General features: G+C 41.3%; 1 protein-coding gene and 1 pseudogene across 8 annotated transcripts in view; both read left to right on the forward strand.

The window, feature by feature from the left end:
- Window positions 1-25,637, forward strand: part of BTRC (beta-transducin repeat containing E3 ubiquitin protein ligase) — a 187,826-nt gene that overhangs the window by 20,689 nt on the left and 141,500 nt on the right. For 3 of the 8 annotated variants that reach the window (XM_074999282.1, XM_074999284.1, XM_074999281.1), the window contains exon 2: window positions 17,785-17,883. The exons of 3 other annotated variants lie outside the window; for them this stretch is intronic. In XM_074999282.1, coding sequence (XP_074855383.1) covers window positions 17,785-17,883 — 99 coding nt within the window. The remainder of the gene's footprint in view (window positions 1-17,784; window positions 17,884-25,637) is intronic. 2 more of the 8 variants (XM_074999283.1, XM_074999287.1) reach the window with 1 other exon arrangement.
- LOC142015954 (heterogeneous nuclear ribonucleoprotein A/B-like) lies at window positions 9,861-10,628 on the forward strand (annotated as a pseudogene).

The following is a 25,637-nucleotide window of genomic DNA, read 5'->3' on the forward strand; positions in this document are numbered from 1 at the left end:
CTATTTTGATGTGATGTTGACAGTTTTCTGTTTTAATGGCTACCAAGTTCTAAGTTTTTGAATCCTAATGTTTACTGCCATTAAATAATTGTCTGACTTTCCCTATGTAATTTACTGCGACTGTGGAAAACTTACCTACAAATAGAGAAAAATCTTAAAACCCATAATTTTGCACAGCTGTGAAAAATAAATGAATTGATAAATATCTTTGAAAGTGCTTAAAAATAAACATTTATCTATTGAAAGCATCACAAAAATAAAAATTCAATTCTTCTGGGCCTGACAATAAGGGTAGTTAAGCTTTGGTACAGGCTTCCCAGGGAGGTTGTAGAATCCTTATCATTTGCCTGTTCTTTAAAACCTTCAAAGCAAAAAATAAAAAAAAATGACTTGTCTGGAATTAATTGGTCCTGCATCAGCACAGGAGGCTGGACTTGATGACAAGTCCAAGTCCATTCCAGCCCTACATTTCTATGATTGTGTCATGTGAGATGTGTGTTTCTGTAAAGCAGCTGTTGTTAAATCTAGGGTTGCAGGGGATTGTTGCATTTCAGATGACTGTTTAGTTGTTAAGCTAATCACATCACAATTGCGTTTTCTGTTCAGGTTGTGGGGTTTTTGGAATCTGTGTATATCTGAATATAAACTTTGATTTTTTTTTCTTCTACTCAAACTGCCTGCTTTTAGCAGCAGGTTTTTTTCTATGGTTGGTATGGGCTTTAGGTAGTTCACTAACTCGCCCCTACTCTTCTAATTTTTCATTTTAGCCACTTAGCTCCATTAAATGTATGCAATTATAAAAGCAAATGGAAGATTTGCTATTACAGCATTGAAGTATTTAGTTTCATAGACTTAAAAGCAGAATTTGGTGCTCCATGCCTTTACTGTTGTTATATATACTATAAACATCAGAGAGAATAGGCTGACCTTAATATTTGCTTCCCATACTAAATCACTGCCTTGCAGCAGTTATTTCACACTGAATAAAAAGTTTAATTTCACGCCCTGATTAGTGCTAGAATGTTCAGGTGGATATTTGTTTTATGCAGCTAAACTAATCTGCTTTGGCAAATGATTTGCCAGTCAGCAGAGCTCTAATTCCTCATGAGTATTTGGTGCTAAATTGTAGTTTATATAAAATTTATATATAATATATGGTGTGTGTATATAAAATGACTGGGGAGAAATTAATAGTGACAAGGATGCAGCATATGGTGTCAGACTGGCACATGATATAGAAGTGAGCGGATAAGGAATGTTTCTAGGCAGAATAAAAGAAGTGACTGTTATGTGGTATGTGTGTGTATTCCCCAATGAGGCCATGCATATAACACAGTAAAGTGCTTTCATATCTGACATGCCCGGGACTGAAAGGTTGCCAGATAGTCAAATATTCTGGATAGTAAAGAGGTATACCTAGCAGTGTATAATACTAAAGAAGATATTTAAGAAACAAACAAAAATGTCTGCAGAGTACTCTATTTACCAACAAGAGTAGCATTGTACACTGTAAACTTATACTGTATTTGCCGTATTTATTTATAATTACTTTCACTAATAGTAGTTATGAAATAAGTAACTAAAATTTACTTATGGGTTACAATGTCAGTTATTTGAGAGTTCTGGATGATAGATTGCCGGAAATGAAAGAGTTTACTGTGTAAACTGCTTTTAGGTTGCCTAGTTCAGTAGTTCCAACTGAATAAAACTACTAAGCTGTGGTCTGTGGTAGATTTATTAGTGATCTTCTGAGTTGGGGCTGGTTGCATAGTGCTGACTCCTCGTTTTGGGTGCTACGATATGTTAAAAGGAAATAAAAATATTTGTCTTTTTTTGTTCGTTTTCCACGTACACAGTTGTCAGATGTTAGTTGATTTTAGTAATTGTCAATTGCAGGAAAAGGGGTGAACCGATATTTGTGTGAAGATGTGATCCACATACTGGAAATGTTTTTAAGAATTGACCAGAAAACACTTCTGCTACAAATATTTGTTGGCAGCTGGGTCGGTCCCGACAGCAACCTCTTATGCCAGGATGTTTCCATGTTAGCAGTTTGGTTTATTGTCATTATTCTATCATTGAAAAATACCTATTTCTGATTACAGGAAAGCCCATTTATCATTAACTTGAAAAGCTTGAAACTTTGGTTCCAGTGACATAAGCTATGGAGTTAGCAATTGCAGTTTCCTCATTCACTTATTCGTGTGTAATGCCTGCCATATTCTGTGCCAGTATGCGGTGGTGGAATTTTATTGGTAAGGCATATGTGGATAGCTCTGTTCAGCCTGCCTGGTTGTAACATATTAATGTTTCCCCAACCCAACCTTTTTCTCTACAATATTTTGTTTTGAGAATGTTCTGCCAGTCACTTATTTATATACCATCTTAGATGCTTACATAGAATTGCTGATGGTATGTCTCTATGGAAACAGAAGTGTTAAAGGAAAACTGCAGGGTTTCTAAGTGCTTCAGCTAAATATTAAGTGTTTAAAATGTAATTATTAAGCAGTCAAACATGAAGTTATCTTGGCAACTTGCTGAGGCAAGTTGGGACTGAAAATTCTGGAATCCATTTTCAGAGTGATATTAAGGTATACATCTTATATTATAATGCACATGTGTGTCTTTGAGGCTATCAAAGCACTTTACAGGCATGGGTATATGTTATTCCCAATTTGCAGGAGGGGAAACAGTCTCAGAAAGGTGAAGTAATTTGTGTAAGGTCACAAAGTAAACTGGTAATGGCGAAGAGAGGGGAATCCAGTCATGTGTTTATTGCTGTATTTTGGTTAATTTTACAATTCACTAGCCACCTGTTAAGAGAACACATTATATCATTAAAGTTGATTTAAAAATGGTTTGAAACTTGTCTTATTTTTAATAGGATATGAATATTATTAGTTCTAATTTGTCTCATGAAACTTGTGATTCTTCTGGGAAATACGGTATTGCATCATTACTGATGCCCCCTGCTTTTTATGCTCTAACTCCCCTCTTTTCACAAGGGGTTGGGGAGACCTGCCCCTCGCCCAATCTGTATGCCACCCTGGAATGCTTGGGGGAAGTGTTTCTGGATGGCTTTGGGGTGGTAGTAAGGGAGGTGGGGTGGAGTTGGCCCAGCTGTCTGTAGCTTAGTGGTTTGAGCATTGGCCCGCTAAACCGAGGGTTGTGAGTTCAGTCCTTGAGGAGGCCATTTTGGGTCTGGGGCAAAGAGAGTTTTGTTTTGTTTTGTTTTGTTTTTTAAATATCTGGAAGGGATGGTGCTTGATCCTGCCAAGAGGGCTGGGGACTGGAGTTGATGACCTCCCAAGCTCCCTTCCAGCTCTGTGAGATATGTATCTGCATATATGATCATCTCTGGCTGTGGGTGAAGGGAGGAATTGGAAGCAGCCGCCACTGCTGCCAGGCTGTGGCAGGGAGGGAAGGTGCTGATCAGAGCCGTGCTCTGGCCGCTGCTACTGATGTAAGTCTGCATCCTGATGCTCAGCCGGGGGGCGGGAATAGTCACTAGCAGCAGCTGGAGCTTGGCTCTGGGAGGCACCTTCCCTCCCTGTCATGGCTTAGTGGTGGTGGCTGCTCCCAGCTCCTCCCTTTCCAGAAGACTCCCAGGGCTAGAGGTGGGGAGAGGGTCCAGGGTGTGGGTAGAAGGTGGAGGAGCTGGAGACAGGCAGGTGGAGGCAGGAAGAGGGTCCAGGGCCAGGTGTAGTGGAGAAGGCAAGAAGAGGGACCACAGGAAATGTAATAATCGTGAGGCTTCTATACTGTCTGGTTTAGCCGATGAGAGAATCTCGGCTATTTTGGGGAACGTGCTCTCGAATGAGAGTTGGCCAATCTAAGAGTAGTGAATCCCTAAGACCATCTGGTTCTTGCTCCCAAAACTCTTGATTCTCAGCCAAAGCAAAATGGGATGGAGTGACACACTGCATGGTCTCTGAGGGTTTGGAATGGGTGCCATATGAAAAGATTAAAAAAACAGGGACTTTTCAGCTTAGACAAGAAGAGGTTGGGGGAGATGGGAAAGAGGTCTATAAAATAATGAGGTATGGAGACGGTGAATAAGAACATAAGAATGGCCATACTGGGTCAGACCAAAGGTCCATCCAGCCCAGTATCCTGTCTGCTGACAGTGGCCAATACCAAATGCCCCAGAGGGAGTGGACCGAACAGGTATCAATCAAGCAATCACTCTCCTGCCAAATGATGAAAAGTTATTTATTGTGTTCCCATAACATAAGAACTAGGGGTCACGAAATGAAGGTAATGGGTAGCAGGTTTAAAACAAAGGAAGGTTTTTCTTTTTTTTTTACACAGTGCACAATCAACCTGTGGAGCTCCTTGCCCAAGGATGCTGTGAAGGCCCGAACTTTATCAGGTTTCAGTCAGTAAATAGATACATTTATGGAGGTTAGGTTCATGAACACTTATGAGCTAGGATGGGTAGGAATGGTGTTGCGAGCCTCTGTCAGAGTTTGGAAATGGGTGACAGAAGAGGGATGACTCGATTACCTGCTCTGTTCACTCCCTCTGGGCCACTTGGCGTTGGCCATTGTTAGCAAACAGGGTGCTGAGCTAGATGGACCTTTGGTCTGACCCAGTGTGGCCGTTCTTATGTTTATCTCTGTTATGTGGATTCTGAAATTTGTCCTAAGAGATTGTGCATTGGATATAGTCACATACCCTCTTCCCATTCCCAGGAACCCCCAGGAGTTTGGAAATGCAGCCCATAATCCTTCATGTCCTGCATGTTAGACCAAGGAAATGAGTTGCAGCCCAGGAATGTACTCCATTCTGTTCCTGGTCAAGAACAAATCCGGGGGCAGAAGAGCAGTGCTTGACCTGAAACTCCTCAACAGATTCATGTCAAAGCCCAGATTCAAAACGGAAATGTTAGTCCATAACAGCAACCTTCTGTTATCAATAGGCTTGAAAGATGCAAACCTCCCCATTCGTCTGTCTCATTGCAGACTTGCCCATTTTTTTTTATCACTCAAGTCTAGCACTTCTAATATAGTTCATTATCATCTGGCTACATCCCTGCACCCATGGTACTTATGAAGGTATTACTTGTCTTGATAGCTGCTTTTATGTTGGAAGAGATTTACCTCTGCCCATTCCCTTAATGACCTGTTAATAAGAGCTGCATCCAGAGACAACTGGTACAAAGTGCTTCAAGGACATTCTGTATCCCAGAGAACCATGATTGTATTGTGAAATGGAAAAAGAGTCTCTTAAACTGAAGATGGCGAATAGCTCGTGCAGGGTTGGAAAGTAACACACAATCTCTCAGGGATTTGATTTCTGGACAGAAAGGACAAATTATCTTTGTTTTGGTCAGATGATCAGCAACCTCTGGGATATTTCAGTCTGTTTTTGAGGTATTTTTTGTTGCTATTTGTCATGTATAAGGATGCTGCAGTGAGTTTCAACTTACATGTGAGTTTTCCAACTGTTTCTGCTATCCCCGCTGCCTTTCATTCATTCATTCATTCCTTCTTTAATACCTCCTTGAAGGCACATTCCTGTAAAAGCTTCTTTGGCTATCAGGTCTTTTGACCTTGTAGAGGAAACAGAATGGGAGAATTTATTTTGACTTAATAGGGCAATGCGGTGTAGGTTAAATGTGTATAAGACGGGTGTATACCTGATTGAAAGACCACACTCAAGATAGTATTAACGGTTTGCTGTTAAACTGGGATGGTGTATTTAGTGGGGTTTCGTTCATGGGGGGGTGGTGTCAATCTTGAATCTAGTACTATTTAATTTGATTAATGACTTAGGTAGTGGAATAGCAAATAGACTTACAATATTTGCAGATGACACCATGGTTGGAAGTATTGGAAGCACTTTAGAGGATGGAATTAGGATTCATAATCACTTTGACAAATTGGGCAATTGATCTGAATTCACCAAGGTGAAATTCAGTGATGACAAGTGCGAAGTATTTCATGTCAGAAAGAAAAATCAAATGCACAGCTACCAAATGGGGACCAACTAGGTAGTTCGTCATTCTCCTGAGAAGGGTCGGAGCATTTCAGTGGATCACAAATTGAATCCCAGTCAACAACGTGATGCAATTGTGAAAAAGGAGAGTCGTATGTAAGACATGGGAGGAAATCATTTCACTGTACTTGGCACTGGAGAGGCCTGACCTGGAGAAATGTCTGGTTCTGGAGCCACTATTTTACAAATGTGCACAAAATTGGAGGGAGTCTTGTGGCGGGGGGGTGTGGAGAAAGGTTTAGCAAGCCCAACCTGTGAAAAAAGATTAAAAAAAACTTGGCATGTTTAGTCTTGGAAAGACAAAGAGACCACCTGTTAATTGGCTTCAGACATATTAAGGGCTGTTATAATGAACACTGGGGTTTTTTTTTTAGACTTTTAAGTACTACATTTCTGCTGTTTTGTTTTGTTAGAATAGAGAGTCACATGGCTACCTCTCCCTTACTGTGACTAGTAATTCTGTGTGTCCACTGAAGGTAGCTCAGAGAAGAAGTGGCTTAATCTGCAGCCAGGGATACTATCTTAGATACCAGAAAACATTTTCTAACTATCAGGGCAGTTAAGATATAGATCAGTGCTTCTCAACATGGGGTATGTGTCCCCTTGGGAGTACACTGAGGTTTTCCAGGGGGCACATCAACCCATCTAGATATTTGCCTAGTTTTAGAACAGGCTACACAAAAACACACAAAGTCAGTACAATCTAAAAGTTCATTCAGACAGTGACGCCCTTCTACTGCTTAATGTGTCTTATGCTGAAAGGTAAGTACAATATTTCTATTCCTATTCATTTAGTTGAAAATAAGATGGTGTAAAATGAGCAGATTTTCAGTAGTAGTCTCCGGCGATATTTTTGCATGGTTTTTGTAATTGTTTTTTAAGTGAGGTGTAACTTGTTGGATGCCAAACAAATCTGACTCCTGAAAAGAGTGCAGTAATCCAGAAAGGTTGAATGGCACTTGTTTCAAGACCTCAGATTACCTTAGGCCCAAGTTTCTCAACCAGTGGTATGCATACCCTTAGTGGTATGGGAGAGAAGTCTGGGGGTACTTACAATTTTTTGAAAAAGGGGTACTTTGTGAAAAGAAAAAAAAAAGATTGAGAAACACTGCTGTAGATTAGCATTCCAAGAGGAGCTGTGGAACTTCCATCATTAGAGGTTGGGCGAGACTTGGTCTAGGTTTGCTTGACCATGCCTTAGCACAGAAGCCTGGATTAGAGGACTTCTCGGGGTTCTCCTAGCCCTATATTTCTATGATTCTGTGAAATACAGTAATCCTCTCTGAGTTACAAGGTTCTGTCTTTTTTTGAAATATTTCTTTAGTCACAAGAATAAGAAATCCTCTTTATGTCATTTAAATTGGGTCATAATGTTATGCTTTACAGTAGGTGTTCAGATTGTTGCTGTAGTAAACACAAACTCATTAAATTCCAGTCCATCATTCTGGGTTATGAAAGTGGTCTCAACTGGATGGCTTTTCAGTGCATATGGGTATGCCTTTTCCCGTCAGTGACGGACTGGTCTAATTCTGCCCACATAGCTGCATGGAGACTGAGAGTCCAGTGGCTAAGGGATATGTGAACCTTGTAACTCTGAGGAACTTTCAGCAAGTCTGTTTTCCTATTCAGTAAATTCCATGGTACAACAAATTACTGCACAGAAATGTTTCTTAAGATACAATTTAAAAGGAATTAATAGTTAATCAGCCCAGCATTTGGTCTGTGGAGTCATGAAGGAGATGCGGGTTCAATTTTATTTCCAACTTTGTTGATGTGATTTCATGGGGTGGAGAAGCTGAGGCTTTCTCCTCCCTTTTTTTTTTTAAATGCTTTATTAGTGTTATTTAATCAGACTTGCTAAAATCTCATTCCGCTTTGCTAAATAACTAGCAAATAGAGAGTCCATGCTGATTCAAGCTTGTTCTGTTTTTAGTGCACTTCACCCACTTCTCTTCTGATATAGGATATGCAGATATGGCAACAATCAGACTTTGCCTTTCATGTATCACGGAGGTTTCCAATTTATAGTTATCCCATTCTGATATATTTATCCTTTTTTAATCAAAGTGGAGTTGCAGATATTTAAGAACCCTTCTTGCACAAGGATCACTGTACCTGCTGGGTACTTAATTAGCCCTTGTTTATGACACGGTGTCTGATTTGATTTTTAAAATAAATTGCACTGTAAAGTGGTGGATATTTAAACTGTATACACAGTAACCACAGCTCCAGCTGTGACTCAGATATTATAAGCCTTTAGGGGTTATGTTAGGCTTAGAAAATAGGAACTCAGGCCTGTAATTTAATGTCCTCTAAAATCAGTCTTTCAGAGGATAAAGAAGGGGCTTTCATAGGATTTTAAAATCTTGACTTGTTCTGAGAAGTCAGCCATTCCAGACCTCACAAGGGACTGCTCAAATCTATTAGGTTAAGCCTAGAAAAGGGGACAAGGTAACTAAAGAAGAATACAGTCAGCTAATGCTTGTAGGGAAAGGACAAGGGCAGCAAAAAACAAAATGAGTTATTCTGGTCCATTGGGTTATGAGGAATAACAAGGATTTTTAATATAGCTGGGGGTTGGGGCAGGGAGAAGAGCTAGGGAGAAAGCAGGCCTATTAATAAATACAAGTGAAGATTAAATTTGACTCAGAAAAGCCTGAGATATTGTGAACTCCTTTTTAAAATCAATCTTCAGCAGTAATGATAAGCACCTTTCAAAACAAGGAGGACACTACAGATTAGCTGCTGATACAGGGCAGAAAATGACAGTGTCACAACACTGTTAACTAAGTTAGCAAATCAACTTCCTGTATCACTGGTGGTTATTTTTATTTCTTTTGGATAACAGTGTAAGATTAGAGGAAAAGAAAAAGTAGCACCAGTTATCAAGGGAGAGGAGAGAATTTATCTTGGCAGGGATGACCCCAGTAAATCAGACCTCTGTCAGATGTGCTGTAATGGAGCAACTATTAAGATGACTCATTAGTGGAGAATAATAAAACCATGAGAAGTAGTATATATTTATAAAAAGGAATAGATCTTGCCAAGCCACTTGATTGCTTTTCAGATATAATTGCAAACTTATGGAAAAACAATAAATCTGAAACATTTGAGTGATGATTGATTTAAATGTAATTTTAGTGAAAGTGATGCTGCTGTGTCTTGTAGAAAAGGCCTCACCCCATATTTATTTAGTTGCTTTACCCCATATTTATTTAGTTGCTTTAGTTGCCTTTCCCCTTCCCTCAGAAGTGCCAGCAACACAGCTCCCATTTCAGTCATTTGGAGTTGTAGTTCAATTATTTCTCATATGTGGGGCCCTAGCAAAATCACAACCATAAAAAACACATCACAGGCTGTGAAATCTGGTCTCTCACCATGAAATCTAGTCTTTGGTGTGCTTTTACCCTATATTCTACAGATTTCACTGGAGGGGACAATTGCTTGTCACACTGGGCAATTCTGACCCAAAAGAGAGTTAAAGGTGTTGTAGCAAGGGTATTTGCAGGGGGCCCACCCTTATGTCTGCACTGCCTTCAGATGTCGGTGCCCAGAGAGTTGTGGCTACTGACTGTAGTCCAGCTCTGATGACAGCAGTGTACGTCTCTGGTTGGGGAGGGGTGACGGCAGGGGAGAGCCACGCAACAGGGTCCCAGTTCGAATCCACGTGAGGATTTTAGTGTGATTCCGGCTGGCCTGGATTTTATCAGGAGCGGGTTTTCAGGCGGCTGTCTCTCCAGCCTCGGCAGTGGGGCGGCAGGTGGCAGGGCCCACTGACACCACCCGGAATGGGCACAAAGCCAAAGGGCTCTGGTGAGCTGCAGATCTAGAGCGGCAGGGCTGTGGTGGCGGTGGCGGCACCTGCTGCCACCAGCCAGAATGTAGCCAAAGGCAACCAGATCAATGCCAGCAAGAACAAGGAGGACACAGGGAGAATGTTTGTTGGTGGTTTCAGCTGGGATACAAGCAAAAAAGACTTGAAAGACAAATGTGGTGAAGTGGCTGACTGTACAATCAAGGTGGACCCAAACACAGGAAGATCAAGAGGCTTTGGATATATTTTGTTTAAAGAAGCTGCAAGTGTTGACAAAGTTTTGGAACAGAAGGAATACAGGTTAGATGGATGACTTATTGATCCCATAAAGGCCCTGGCAATGAAATAAGATCCAGTGCAGAAAATTTTTGTTGGAGGACTTACCCTGAAGCCACAGAAGAGAAATTCAGGGAATGCTTCAGAGAGTTTGGAGAAACTGAAGCAATTGAACTTCCAGGGGATCCAAAGACCAACAACCGGAGAGGTTTTTTGTGTTCATCACTTTCAAGGAAGAAGATCCAGTCAAGAAGACTGGGGCACCTGGTACTGGCCACTGTCAGCAGGCAGGCTACTGGGCTGGATGGACCTTTGGTCTGACCCAGTGTGGCCATTCTTATGTTCTAAGATCCCAGAAAAAAAATTCTATAATGTTAGTGGAAGCAAGTGTGAGATCAAGGTAGCGCAGCTGAAGGAAGTATATCAACAGCAACAGTTCGGTAGTGGTGGAGGAAGAGGCGGAAGAGGTCAGGACAATGCAAATTATGGGAAAAGGCCAAGATGTGGTGGTCATAAGAATAATTACAAGCCATATTGATCAATTTATTCAGGCACACGGCGTCATGGTTTCTTTTAGAAAATAACTGCATAGGCTTTGTGCTCAGTGCTCTAGATGGATATTACATGAATGACACACCCAAGAACAACCTTGAGCAGATCACGATGGATTATGTAGCTCTGAGACGAAAGATCAAGGAATATGGAGCACAAGTAGTATTCTCAACCATCCTCCCTTTTGAAGAAAGGGGTCCAAGTAGAGATCATCAAATCGTGGAGGTAAATGCGTGGTTACGCAGATGGTGGTGGATGGTTTTCTTGGTTTCTTCGACTATGGGACTCTGTTTTGCAAACAAATATTGCTAGGAAGATATGGGATCCAGCTAATAAAGAGAGGAAAGAGCATCTTCTCAGGCAGGCTTGCAAACCTAGTGAGGAAGGCTTTAAACTAACTTTGTCAGGGGATGATGACACAATTCCTGAGGTAAGTGGGGAAGGAGGAGGGAATAGCAAAGGACCACCCCTGGTTCGCAAGGAGAAAGTAGGCCAATCAGGTAACTGTCTAAGGTGTTGGTACACAAATGCAAGAAGCTTGGGTAACAAATGGGAAGAATTAGAGGCCCTTGCACAGTCAATGAAGTGTGAGGTGACTGGAATAACGGAGACTTGCTGGGATGATTCACATAACTGCAACATGGTCATGGAAGGGTGTAAACTGTTCAGGAACGACAGGCAGGGGAAAAAAAGGAGGAGGAGTTGTGCTGTATGTGAGAGAGCAGTATGATTGCTCAGAGCTCCCGTATATGGAGGGAGAAAAGCCAGTTGAGAGTTTTTGGATTAAGCTTAGAGGCGGAAGCAACAGAGGTGATGTTGTGGTTGGTGTCTGCTATAGGCCACCAGACCAGGTAGATGAAGTGGGCAAGCATTTCTTCAGACAACTAAGAGAAGGTTCCAAATCACAGGACCTGGTTCTCATGGGAGACTTTACTTAGCCAGACATTTGTTGGGAGACCAATAAGCAGTGCACAGACAATCCAGGAAGTGTTTGGAGAATGTTGGGGATAACATCCTGGTACGAGTGCTGAAGAAACCGATCAGGGGTTATGCGCAGCTTGACCTGCTGCTCACAAACTGGGAAGAACTAGTAGGAGAAATAGAAGTGGGTGGCAAATTGGGCTGCAGTGACCATGAGGTGGTGGATTTCAGGATCCTGACAAAAGGAAGAAAGGTGAGCAGTAAAATACAGACCCTTGATTTCAGAAGAGCAGACTTTGACTCCCTGAGAGAACTGATGGGCAGGATCCCTTGGGAAACACATGTGAAGGGGAAAGGAGTTCAGGAGAACTGGCAGTATTTTAAAGAAGTCTTATTGAAGGCATAGGAACAAACCATCCTGATGTGCCGTAAGAACAGCAAATGTGGTGGGCAACCAGCTGGGCTTAACAGGGAAATGCTTGCCAAGCTCAAATCAAAACACGTGTATAAGAAGTAAAAACTTGGACAGATGACTAAGGAGGAGTATTAATATATTGCTGGAGAATGCCATGGGGTAATCAGGAAAGCAAAAGCACAGTTGGAACTGCAGCTAGCAAGGAATGTGAAGGGTTTTTACAGGCATGATAACAATAAGTGGGTGATGAGAGAGGGTGTAGGGCCCTTACTGGATGAAGGAGGCAAGCTAGTGATAGATGAGGCAGGAAAAGCTGAAGTACTCAATGCTTTTTTTTGCCTCAGTCTTCACAAACAAGATCAGTTCCCAACCTATAGCACTAGGCATTTCACTATGGGAAGAAGGTGGGCAGCCCTCGGTGAGGAAAGAACGGGTTAAGAGCTACTTAGAAAAGTTAGTGGTGCACAAATCTATGGGTCTGGATTTAATGCATCCAAGGGTACTGAGGGAATTGACAGAGGTCATTGCAGAGCCTCTGGCTATTATCTTTGAAAACTCGTGGAGATTGGGAGAGTTCCCACATGATTGGAAAAAGGCAAATGTAGTGCCCATGTTTAAAAAAGGATAGGAGGACAATCCAGGGAACTATAGACCAGTCAGTCTTACCTCAGTTCCCAGAAAAATCATGGAGGGGATCCTCAAGGAATCCATTTTGGAGCACTTGGAAGAAGGGAAAGTGATCAAGACTAGTCAACATGGATGCACCAAGGGCAAGTTGTGCCTGACCAATCTGATTAGCTTCTATGAGGAGGTAACTGGCTTCGTGGACATGGGGAGGTCAGTGGGTGTGATATAGCTTGACTTTCGCAAAGCTTTTGATACTCTCTCCCACAACATGCTTGCCTATAACTTAAGGAAGTATGTATTGGATACATGGACTGTAAGATGGATAGGTAAGCTGGCTTGACAGTTGGGCGCAATGGGTAATGGTCAATGGCTCATTGTGTGGTTGGTGGTCGGTTTCAAGTGGAGTGTCACAAGGGTCGGTTCTAGGGCTAGTACTGTTCAACATCTTTATTAATGACCTGGATGAGGGGATGGATTGCACCCTCAGCAAATTTGCAGGTGACACTAAGCTGGGGGGTCAGGTAGATACGTTGTTGGGTTGGGATAGTGTTCAGAGTGACCTAGACAAATTGAAAGCTTGGACCAAAAGAAATTTGATGAGGTTCTACAAGGAGAAGTGCAAAGTCCTGCCCTTGGAACAGAAGAATCCCAAGCTCTGTTACAGGCCGAGGACTGACTGGCCAAGTAAGAGTGCAGCAGAAAAAGACCTGGGGATTATAATGGATGGAGAGGCTGGATATGAGTCAACAGTGTGCCCTTGTAGCCAAGAAGGCTAATGGCATATTGGGGTGCATTAGGAGAAGCATGTCTGACAGATGGAGAGAAGTTATTCCCCTCTATTCAGCTCTAGTGAGGCCATATCTGGAGTATTGCATCCAGTTCTGGGTACCCCGAGTATAGAAAGGATGTGGATGCATCTGAGCGGGTTCAGTGGAGGGCAGCGAAAATGATTAAGGGGCTGGAGAGCATGGCCTTTGAGGAGAGGCTGAAAGATTTGGGCTTATTTAGTTTGCAGAAGAGAAGCCTGAGTAGAGATTTGATATCAGTCTTCAACTTCCTGAAAGGGAGCTCTGAAGAGGATGGAGAGAGGCTGTTCTCAGTGATGAGAGATGGCAGAACAAGGAGCAATGGTCTGAAGTTACAGAGGGAGAGGTGTAGGTTGGATATTAAGAAAAACTATTTCCCCAGGAGGGTGGTGAAGCATTGGAATTCGGGTACCTATGAAGGCAGTAGAATCTTCATCCCTAGAGGTTTTTAAGTCCTGGCTTGATATGATCCTGGCTGGAATGATTTAGTTGGGGTTGATTATGCTTTAGGCAGGGGCTGGACGACATGACCAACTCTGGTCCGTTCTGGCCTTAGAATTCTATGATTCTGCAATAAATAAGGGTGACAATACCCTACCAGGCTCCCAGCCAGCAGCTGCTTCTGTCTAGCTGTCCATCTCTGAAGGCAGCACCGCTGCCAGCAGCAGTACAGAAGTAAGGTTAACAGTTCTGCAACTTTCCCTCGAATAACTTGTGACACCACCTCCTCTCCCACTAGTCCTTTTGGGTCAGGACCCCCAAAATTACAACGCCATGAAATTTCAGATTAAATATCAGAAATCATGAAATTTGCCATTTAAAAAATTCAGTGACCATGAAATTGTGTTTGGTAGGGCCTTACCAACACGACTTTCAAAACTGCTGTTTCTCAGGGCTCCCTACTTAAACTGCTCATTTATGCTGAAAATGCTAAGTTTGGGCTCTCATCCTCATCTTTAGTGTGACAACACAAAGTGAATCACAAAATTGATAAACAAATAGTCCATCCTTTGTTTTGACAATGAATACCTCTTCTCAAGTACATCCAGTTTCCACATGTCAAAGCTGCAATGCTGTGACCTAACTCTGCCCTTCCACTAGAGTTTGCACTTTTGACATTAACAAGACGTGTGTAGACAAGCCTTTAGGAACTGTAATTGCACCAGTATAGTTATTGGTACAGAGCCATAGTGTGGATGCAGTTATACCAGCATAAAAGTGTCTTCTACTGGCATTGCTTATTCTAATATAAGGAAGAAAATAAGCCATATTGGTATGAGGCACCTTGATGACACTATTCACAGGAAGGTGTATCCTGGTACAGCTTCTTTGGCAGAAGATGACCCTATTCAAATAAGTTACTCTGGTACAAAACCTATACATACTAGGTTAAGCTGCTTTTGAAAAGCCCTACCCTCTGGTACCAAATACGGGTAGAAGCCAACGCTAGGTTCTTATTTTTGTAAATATGGCCTGTGTTCATAAAAAAATGTTTACAGTGGCTTTGTTAATCCTCTGGAAATCTAAATAACTTCTAAAACCTGAGGTGACAAATATTTTATGCCGCTAAGAGGTTTTTTAACAAAAATACAATTTTAATCTGGTGCTGCAGACACTTGTGCGCATGCTTAAAATTAAGCATGAGTAATCCCACTGAAATTAAGTATGCACATGTAAATGAAGTTAAATGTCCAAGTAAGGCCTTGTCTTCACATACAGGGCACAGCTGCAGCACTTCAGAGAAAATTGTTATGTCGGCAGGAGAATTTCTTCTGCTGGTGCAGGTAAGCCAACTTCCTGAGAGGTGGGAGCTGTGTCTCTGGGAGTAGTTCTCCTGCTGATGTATTGCTGGCTTGGTGGGAGAGAGAGAAGTTAGTTAACTACCTTGCTTAGGTTTGTGGGCTTTTTCATATCGCTGAGTGCTGTAGTTATGCCAGTTAGGTACGTACGGTAGCCTTGGCCTTGGTGTTTACACAACGACATCTTCAATTTTCAAGGTTCTATTTTTTTTTTTTGCTTGTAACAGTTTTTTATAAAATTCCAACAAGACCCTCAGTCAGTGCCAGCATTATGAGAACAGTGCTTTTAATGTAGCTCATTACACATTTTAATCAAAACCTCGATGCTGTGAATTTTCAAATCAGTATTTCAAAGAAAGCGTTAGCCTGATTTAGATCAGTTTTTTTAAACCAGGGGTTTACAAAATAAATGTAAATCTCTTATCTGAGAGTGCTTTACAAAAGTGAGTGCCACTCATAGGAGAAACACAAGAAGTCCTGTGGCACCTTGGAGACTAACAGATAGGAGGTAGGTTAGTGTTATCCTCTTTTTACAGGTCAGGTGACAGAAGCATAAAGGGAAGCATAGCCATTGTGCACGTTTTCACTGGTAGTTGGTGGTAAGTCTGGGACATGTATCCAGGCCTAACTTCCCGTACTGTGCCTTTGTCTTAAGTTCATTATTTTGCCTTAATTATGATTTTTTTCAATTCTTTAAAGGAAAAAAGTATCTACAGTGCTTATCAAACAAAATGTGGTCCTGTGCAGTGCTTCCTCCTTGATGATTAGTATTTACATTGAATAGAGAAGTCTGTATGTACAGATACATCTGCTCATCATGGCAATCCCCTGAGATGGGATAAATAAGTATTATCGTTGTTTTACAGTGATAGGCTAAGCACCTGTCAAGCTAGTGGCAGAGGTAAATTTAGGACTTGGGGGAAAAAATGCTCTCAGCCATGCACTCAGTCCACCAGAGTAGTGGTTGTTAACTGTGTTTGGGGTGGAGGGGAGATGCTCCTTGATATTTGCCTAGTTTAACAGCAGGCTGTGTAAAAAGCAGTAGCGAAGTCTGTACAAACTAAAAATTCCTAGGCAATGTCTTATTTTTACTGCTCTATGCTCTTATACTGAAATGTAAGTACAATATTTATATTCCAATTGATTTATAACAGTATGTTTAAAAATTAAGGAAGTAAGCAGTTTTTCAATAGCGTACTGTGACATTTTTCTGTATGGTTTTTATCCGATTTTGTAAGCAAGTAGTTTTTAAGTGAGGTGAAACTTTTGGTGTGTACACCAGACAGATCAGTTTCCTGAAAGGGGTAGAATTGTCTGGAAAGGGTAAGACCCACTGCACCAAAGCACATTGTGGGTCTGTTAGCCAAATGGTGCATCAAATGCTGCCAGTGCAGAAACTCAGCTGCCACATTGCCTACAATCTATATTTGGCAATAGCTCATCGGCAGTCTGGGTTATTACAATTTATGTTTGACGGAGATTGTGGCCAGGACACTGGGATAAGTGTGTGTACTGCTTTAGAAAGGTGTTTCAGGATTTTAATGTCCACCAGAGTTAAGCAAAAGGAACTTAGTAAATCTCTTTTGAAGTGCTAATGTTCAGGCTTCTGCTCAGCAGTATGACTGGAGCTGTGTATGCCCTGCTCCCTAGGGTCTGAAATAAAAACAAGGATAACCACCTCCTCCCTATTTCTCTAAAGGTTTATTGCTCCACTGTCACTTCATTTTCTGCTTCACCCATTCTGTGTATATAATCTTCTTCAGTCAAGACAGGAACAATTTATGTAAGAGACAGTTTTGTCACTTTCTAAACTTCTCCCACTTTTGGGGGCACCATTGAGTCCATTAGACTGTAAAGGTTCTGTTGGGTTGCAAAGTAATGTTTTATGACAGACTGTTTATTGCTGGCAAATATACAAAAACTAGCTACATCCATCAATAGTGTACCAGGACCAACCTAATGGCTTGCGTTTTCCTGGACTCAACAGGGGAGGAAACAATAATTATATATAACAAGTTGGGGGAGGGATTGTATTTGTCTCTAACTTATAAATGTAACTTGTTTGGTGCCAACATTCACCATCAACAGCCACACAGAGGCTATGCCTACACTGGTGTTTTTGACCATTATGCTATGGCTGGAGCAGCTCCACTGGGGCGGGAGTGGGGGAAGTAACATGGTGGAAGCCCTAGTGTAGACCGGCTGCTGGCATTCAACTACTCCCCAGTGATAGAAGTACCACTGGCTCATCTATGCTAGTACATCTGCCATGAGAGGTGCACTTCGAGTGTAGGGGTAAGTGAGAGAGAGCAGAGGGGAGATTTGAATAGGAGTGGCAGTATGCATAACATAACATAGTGGAAAATGGTTTTTACTGCTAACGAGGAGAAAGTATCAAACCCTCAGACAAGCTGATGTTAGAATAGTAATTTTTAGCAGGAGCTTATCTGGGGACTGAAATTTTGTATGTGTGGCCAAAAAACATTTATATTGCTTAAGATCATCCAGAAATTAGGTTAGATTAGCCAGGTCCAAATGTAAAAGGAGATCTCTCTTATGTTTATTCTCTCCTAGCCCCGAATACACATGCCCAAAGATGGATTCCAACTTACAGCTTCTGGATACCAAGCATGGCTAAAGCAGGTTGGACTGTATTCCTGTTTCTCATCTCATGTGAGGGATTGTGCCAGACACTTGTGCTTGTCTCATTAGTAAAGTATGTGTGAAGGTCCAATTAAGTTATAGTGCTCTGTAAGCTAATACCTTGCATAGTCATATTTGTGGCTTTTGTATACGTGTGTGTTATGTGTGCATCACCTTTTCTTCATAAATCGTAGGAATTTATATTACTTACTGAATGAAAGTTCAAGACAGAATTGCTGTAAAGGGGAATGAATCGGAGTCTGGAAAGAAATCTGCTGCTGCAGCTCAAATTACAGAATTAAAATGAGTCTTCAAATGTAAGGCTGTTCGGTGGTGGTAATAATGTGAAGGCCAGTGGGTTAATACACACGAGACTCACATCTAGAGCCTAATTCAGATTTGATTGGGTGAAACAAGTGTGGACATTTGCTCACATCACATAACAATCCAGTAGTTTGACACAATCTGACACTATTGGGAGTCCCTGCTCAGAAGTGGTCTCATGCTATATTACTTGAGCTATTATTAAAGGCAAAGCTTTCAGTGTCTCAGTAGTCCAGCGCTAGCAGTTTCTGTCAGCCTCTCACTTCAACGAGTATAAAACTCCCTTCAAAACAATCTTGTAATTTAAAAATTGTGTGAATAAAGCTAATCCTTGCCCATGTATCTTCTTGGGAGAATCCAGTGTCCTTGAGAAAACGGAGTTAAAGTTGCTGTTTTTGTAGGAAGCCAGAATGATGGCGTTGTTATGGCAACGAAAACTGGAAAAATGAAAACAGCACAGATAAGCTGCATCTTGTTGTCGTGGCAACTAGAGTTGTGAAAATGATTAAGGGTGATGTTGAAAGGATCTATGGTACCGCGAGCCCAATAGAAACAAAGAAAGAGCCAAGTCACTGGTGGTAGATGGGAGAAAATAAAAAAAAAAACAAAAACAAAATAAACTTAATCTCACATGATCAATTCCATAACAGGTTTGAGTGGGGTTATTGATGGTCTTGAGTCTTTCCAGTCATCTCTCACTATCTTCTGAGTAATAACTAAGACCCTGATCCTTCCAGGTACATCATACCCTTAACTCCTATTGATTTCAGTGGAGTTAAAATTGCTTGTATGCTCAAGTGACGATGAAGATCTGGTCCTATTTTGCCAATCCAAAGCAATAGTGTTGTTATAACGACAAATGTTTGTTAATTTCTAAAATTCCAGAAGGGTTCTCTGGGCCATGGACTGTGGCTGTCTGAGAAGTCACCTTTTGCTTTATCTTACTTCATTGACTGTCACAGTAATGAAGGTCAGCCAGGACACTGTGGCTAACACTCTTAATTTAAATATAATGGCAGGAGACAGGTGACTTTAGTAGAGGCCTTTAACTTTTGCAGTTTGTGTGGTTTTGCTGCCTGAGTTTGTCGTCCTGTAGAGCACAATGTCCTTTTTGAACATAGGTGGTAAGGTAGGTGCAGTAGGGAAAGGGTTATGAAGGTTGTTTGGGGTAGATTTTCAGACGTTTTTACTGAGTGCTCAGGTCCATATGGAAGTGTGCATTTTATAAATAAGTGTGCAGATATAAATGAAAATTAACTATGTGGAGAAGCCAGCCTTTTACATGGAGACTTTGAGTGGAGCAAATAAGAAAGTATTTTTAAAAAATCAGTGTAAGTAATGGCATCTCTCTGATTTCAATGTGCTGCTGTTGAATGTTAATAAACATCTTCCCTCGTCTTATTTCTTTTTCTGCGTGATCCTTCATTGAGATTACAGACCGCTGCTTGTGACACCTCCTTCCAGCCTATGTGATGGAAATAGCTGTTCCAAATTCGGTGCTGTGAGATTGCAATAGGAACTGCTGGAGTAAAGTGGCCCCTCTCTGTGTGGGGTGGGGTTGCAGGGAGTCTCTTTTTATACGCACAATTTGGGTAAGTAGCAAGGATGGTAAGAGAGTGGAGTAAAATGCATTTAGTTTTAGGTTACTTGTAAGCTTCTCCCTTGTTCTAGTGGCCTTTTAAAAACAGGATTTGAGTCAAAAAGCCACTTTACAAATATGCACAAACCTGAATATTTATCCAAGCAGAATGGAGCTCTGGTTATTCATTAAATTTATTCTTCTAAGTGTGCTTTTAACAGGATTCCGCAGCAATGCTTCATTTCTTCAGTGTAGCTGAGTATTGATCTGCTGCCTTGCTTATACAGAATGTGAGAAGTATTCCAGTAACAGTGTATTAATGTGGGCTAAAAGCAGTTTATATTACAAATGAGATGGAGGAAGATGGAGTTCTGCAAGACTGGACGCGTGCTATAAATATCCATAAAACTGACACTTTTATCTAAAAACTGTGCTGACTACACTTGCATATTTTCAGCCTGCTTAAAGTGGAGTTAATAGATGAACACTACCTGAGCCTGGGTCACCCACACTAATGCAATTGCCCCCTTCCCTTTAGTAGTAGGTTGTTTTATGCAATGTTGCTGTGCTGTAGCAGTGAACTGTGGTCTATACATATGTGCAGAGGTCTACAACCTGTGGCTCCAGAACTGCATGCAGCTTTTTAAGGACATCTTTGGGGCTCCCAATGCTATGATTGCAAAGTAAAAAGAAAAAAAACCCTTCTAATTATTTTAAATAACGGTGAACGTCTAACAGCCCAAAAAAGAACAACTTGTATCTAAATAGCAACCTACATGTGATCTTAAAATGTTGGCTAAATCCCATTTTAGTATGTGCAGTACATTGTGGGGTATGATCCCATATCTGTGTTTTGCTCGCGTTACTAATAAAGTCTTGATTTTAGAAAGGAAAAGGAAGCTTGTGGCATTCCTGCTGTGAAGGGTAAAGTGCATTTTAAGAAAGAAAACTGAAATTAAATGTGAAGTAAAATTCAGCGTGCAAGGCGCTACATTTAGCTGTTTGGAATGGAGCTCCATCAGTTATAATTAAAGTGGGGTTGGAATGGCTGCAAAAAAGAGGAAAGTCGAAGATGAAAACATAGCATTTCAAACTGAATTGATCCAATCCTTCGCATTTATATCAAGTTTGTCAAGGCTCCCTTTGTCTCATTTGCAATGAGAAATGCACCACTACCCCCCAAAAAAAAATGCAACCTTGAGAGAATGTCAAAAATTTGGGAAAGTCTTGCTGTAAATATGCATCACATTAAAAATAATTGCATGTGCTGTTCTTAAAGTAGGGGTTACAAAAAGTACAGTTCAATGGTATTGATTAAAGAATGTCTCATATTCACATGTATTGTGGCTCTTGAATTACTGATTTTGTTACTGAAATAAAAAAAAAAAAAAAGGTTGCCAGCCCCTGCGTATGTGGGCTAAAGGAAATACATTACAAATGACCAGATATGCATGTTGATGACAGGCTTTTAATAATCTGTAAAACTCTATTTTCTGTCTGGTTCTTAAAAGTTCATCTTTTGGTAAAAGAAACCACCTGCAGTTCTTTTGTTCAGCCTTGTTCCTGATTTAACCCTCTTTCTTCAAATGGCAGCACTGTCTTTACCAAGACTACGGAACATCCCATCCCATCAAAGCTGAGCCTTTCAAAAACTGGCTAAACTTAGCCAAGGAAGGGGAGGGCTTTTTTAGGGTTGATGCATACATACATAAGATCAATAGAAATATTTTGCTCCCTTTCCTGGTTATATAGCGATCCTAAATTGGATTGTGAAATCCAGATACATTTGAGCTGTTAATTAGTTGAAATGTCTTTGATTATATTCAAAAGAAAACTAAATATTTTAGGTGACTTGTGACAGCAAGATATTTACTCTCTGTTACTATTCAACATGCAAGGCACTACAAGATATTTCAGAGTTAAAAGTGACCATTTCTCTTTGTGTGCCATTATGCCTTGGTATTGTATCACATAAAAAGCTCTTCTGACCCTCTTTACTGCCCACAGTGTCTCGGAGTAGAATTTTTAGAGCATTTATTTATTTTATTTATTTTAGAATTTTTATAAACCTCTACAGATGTTCTGTACTGGAACCTCTGATGGTACCTTAGCTAGACTGGTGCCAGCAAAGGCCTCTATAATCCGACAGAGTATTTGAGATACAAATCAGCTGTACGTCAGTCAAGTCAGATGGAAAAATCGATATAAAAATCTCAGTGAAATCTGCACCACTCCCTTTGAGCTGAGCTTTCCTGGAAGAAATGGCTAGAGTGATTGTCCTGTTTTGTAATATTGTCTCTGACTTACCTTCCAGAATATGTATTCTATATTTCCAATGAATACCTAGAGACTGTAGATTATTTTAATTTTAAAATTCATTTATTTCTTGGGGAGGAAAGTTTAAAATAAGCACCTTGTTAATATGTGGTGCTTTTAACATGTATAGTGCTAAGCTTTTAACATGCTATAGTGCTAATTTCAGGAGTCCTCAGAACACTCCTGTGTGGTGGTTGCATAATGTAACAGTCTCTGAGTATGCTGTGTGTTCCCAAGAGATTGTCTAGGATTACACAAATTGGAGATAGAAAAGACAAATTATCCAGTTCCTCTCCCTGTCTGTGTAGGTTTGCTCCCTGTCATATAGATTTTTGAATGTATAGAGCAAAGTTAGATAAAAGTCCCAAGTGTGGAGTTCCCCTCATAGCCTCAATAAGTCTTCACAGCAGTTTAGAAGGCAACGTGGTTAGGTGTTTGATGTTTCAGGGCTTCTGATGATTATTGTAAAGGAGATCATTTCACTGTTACCTTGCTCTCTTTCTTGGCTGCGTGTTGTCTCTGTTCAGCTTAGATGCTAATCTGGCCCCCCAGCACCACAATATCTGAGGACCTCACAACCCTTCATATGTTTATCCTCAGCACACCCCATGAAGGAGAAAGTGCTGTTATCTCCATTTTGCAGAAGGAGGACTGACGTATAGAGAGACTAAGTGACATTTCTCAAGACCACAGAGGAAGTCTGGCAGAGCAGGGACTTGTACTTAAGTTCTCCCAGTCCCAAGATGGCACCTTTAAAGGGAAAAAAAAAGTCATCTTTTCTTACCATTCATTTACTCTCTTGTTACCTTTAACGATTTTAAGCTCCTTGAGGGAGGCACTGTTTTGGGTTTTTTTACAATTGCCTGTGTGTATAGCACTTAATGCATCAGGTGCCTCCAGTATAAATAACAGAATGAACAATCGTTGCACAGTACTTAATAATGAATGACTGGTGCTTTGCACATTCAATTCTCTGTGTACATATGAATCAACTCCTATTAAATGGTCACAAATGAAAAGTTGAACCCAAGGTTAGTATCATATATAGTGCACCATTGTATGAAGTGTGACACAAAAAAGTCAAGGCTGAGGTCAGTGGTCATGGGGAATTGGTCCAAGGAGAGGATATAGTAAGGTAGGAGAGTATATAAGCAAGTTGCGATGACTCAGCAGTTAAAAACTGGGAATTAGTCATAATTGGTATTCACTTTCTAAAAAGTTTAAAATTTTTAGCCTACTTAATAAAGAACGTTGGTGAAGGAACTTCAAATAATTCCACGCTTCAGATTTCAGTGAGCGGTAGTTCATAAGGGTGCTTTTAATGGGTTGGCGTATGGAACCTTTTTGTTTATGAAGAAGTAATTCTGAATGTCTATATAGTATGAAACTCTCTACTTCAGTACCGCTCAAGAAGGGCATGACATCTGCATTTGTAAGCTCCACAGAGGCACTGCATGGTATTTATAAGCTCTGTGAAGCAAAGGACTACATCTCATGGAAACAGATGCAAAGATTGTAAATTTCAGAAAAGATTTTGGATTACCAATTTAAATGTAATTGTTAGAAATTTGAGCAAGATTCCTTCAGTAAGGCGTAATCTCTGCTAGGTTTTTGGAGGCATTTGTAACTGACATGGGGAAATCTTTTACAAGTAGGACAGGCTTATTCCTTTTTGGGCAAGAAATCTCCAGTCACCTTTAATCTCAGGACCTGAGGGCATGCCTACGGTAGAAATATAAGGCAACCTATGTTAGGTCAACCTACATCCAGTGCAGGCTGGGCGTGCACATCCTCACCAAGAGCACTTCCACGAGCTTTAGAGGGGCTGGGAAGGCAAGAGACCAGCCGGGAGTGGACAGCCACCTAGGTGCCTCAGTGACAGCCCCACTTACAGCCCTGCTTTCTTGTCGGTTTCACAGGTGGACGATGCTTCGCCCTAACTACACCAGCATGGGCCCTATGCCACTTGTGGAGCTGGAGTTATGCGGCTACGGCAGGACACACGTCTGCGGAAGCAAGTCTGTAGCGTAGTGTGTACACAAACATAATTAGGTTGAGGATAATCTGCCTTACATCAGCCCAACTCTGTCGTGTAGACCAAGCCTAAGAAACTCATAACCACTCTGGGTGAGCAGACGTTCACTTCTGCCACATTTAAAACTGACACTCTCCTCCTGGTTCTTATGCAGGTGAAGAAATACAGGTTGAACCTTTCTGGTCTGGCATGATTTTGGTTATCTGGATATCCCTTTATGGATATTGCCAAGTTTTCCACAAAGTTTGTTTACAGCTACCTGTCCTGGCTCTCAGTGTTCTGTGCTGTTATTTAGCTCTAATTTATGCCTAAATATCTTCTAAGAGCCTGGTATGCAGTGAAAGTATTGGTAATGCTGCTAAGCAACACTGATCTCTCTTGGTTTCGGCAAATTGTCTTATTCGGCACTGGTCAGTTACGGCAGCTGCTGGACTAGAGAGGTTCAATCTATACTTGGTTATCTCAATGTATACAAATCAGTCCATTTGTGTGACTGTTAGCCCAATAAATTTGCTATAGCACTGGAAACTCATGAAAACATGGTAAATTGGGAAGGTATCGGAGCTTTAGGTCTTCTCTACACTATGGAAGTGTGTCAACAAAAGTATTGTTTTTGAACAAAACAATGGAGGTGTCTGCTGTGTTCATCCCAGCGATTTATCTCTCCTGTTACACCAACATAATAAAACCACTTTAATGAGTGATCTAGATTTTTATGACACGGTTAAAGCAATACAATGTGTAAACAGTGCATTTGCTTATATTGCTCTAAGTGAGCTCCAGGAGGTGTCCCACAATGCCCATTATGACTGTTCTGGTGAGCAGTTTCAACTCTGCTGCCCTGGGAGCGGAGGCTCAGTATGATGCCAAAATCTTGCCACTTTCACAGAGCTGCATGCCATCCTCACTAGCAAACCAAACTCCACTGTAAAGAGCCCAATGGATACTTCAGGGTGAGGTGAACTAGTGGTCAGCATAGTCAACCCTGAGGGTGAAGTGATTGATGAGGAGGTCAAGTTTGAGGAGGTGTACGGGACAGGTTCCTCTCATGGTATGATGAGTCAGAGCCTTTTTGGACTCCAGAGGGTCTAGACAGTCTCAGTAGTCCAGCTCTGGCATGTCTGAAGCAGGACAGGTGAGCTCTAGTAAATGTTCGTTTTCTGTCCTAGTGTGTGGTTACATGAGGTAGAATCATAGAACACTAGGACCAGAAGGGGCCTTGAGAGGCCATCGAGTCCAGTCCCCTGCCCCAACGGCAGGACCGACCACTATCTACACCATCCCTGATAGACATCTATCTAATCTGTTCTTAAATATCTCCAGCGAGGGAGATTCCACAACTTCCCTTGGCAACTTATTGCAGTACTTGACCACCCTGACAGTTAGGAACTTTTTCCTAATGTCCAACCTAAACTTCCCTTGCTGCAGCTTAAGTCCACTGCCTCTTGTTCTCTCCTCAGAGGCCAAGAAGAACAAGTTTTCTCCCTCTTCCTTATGACACCCTTTAAGATATCTGAAAACGGCTATCAT

The sequence above is a fragment of the Carettochelys insculpta genome, chromosome 7, assembly GCF_033958435.1.
Source record: "Carettochelys insculpta isolate YL-2023 chromosome 7, ASM3395843v1, whole genome shotgun sequence".
NCBI lineage: Eukaryota > Metazoa > Chordata > Testudines > Carettochelyidae > Carettochelys > Carettochelys insculpta.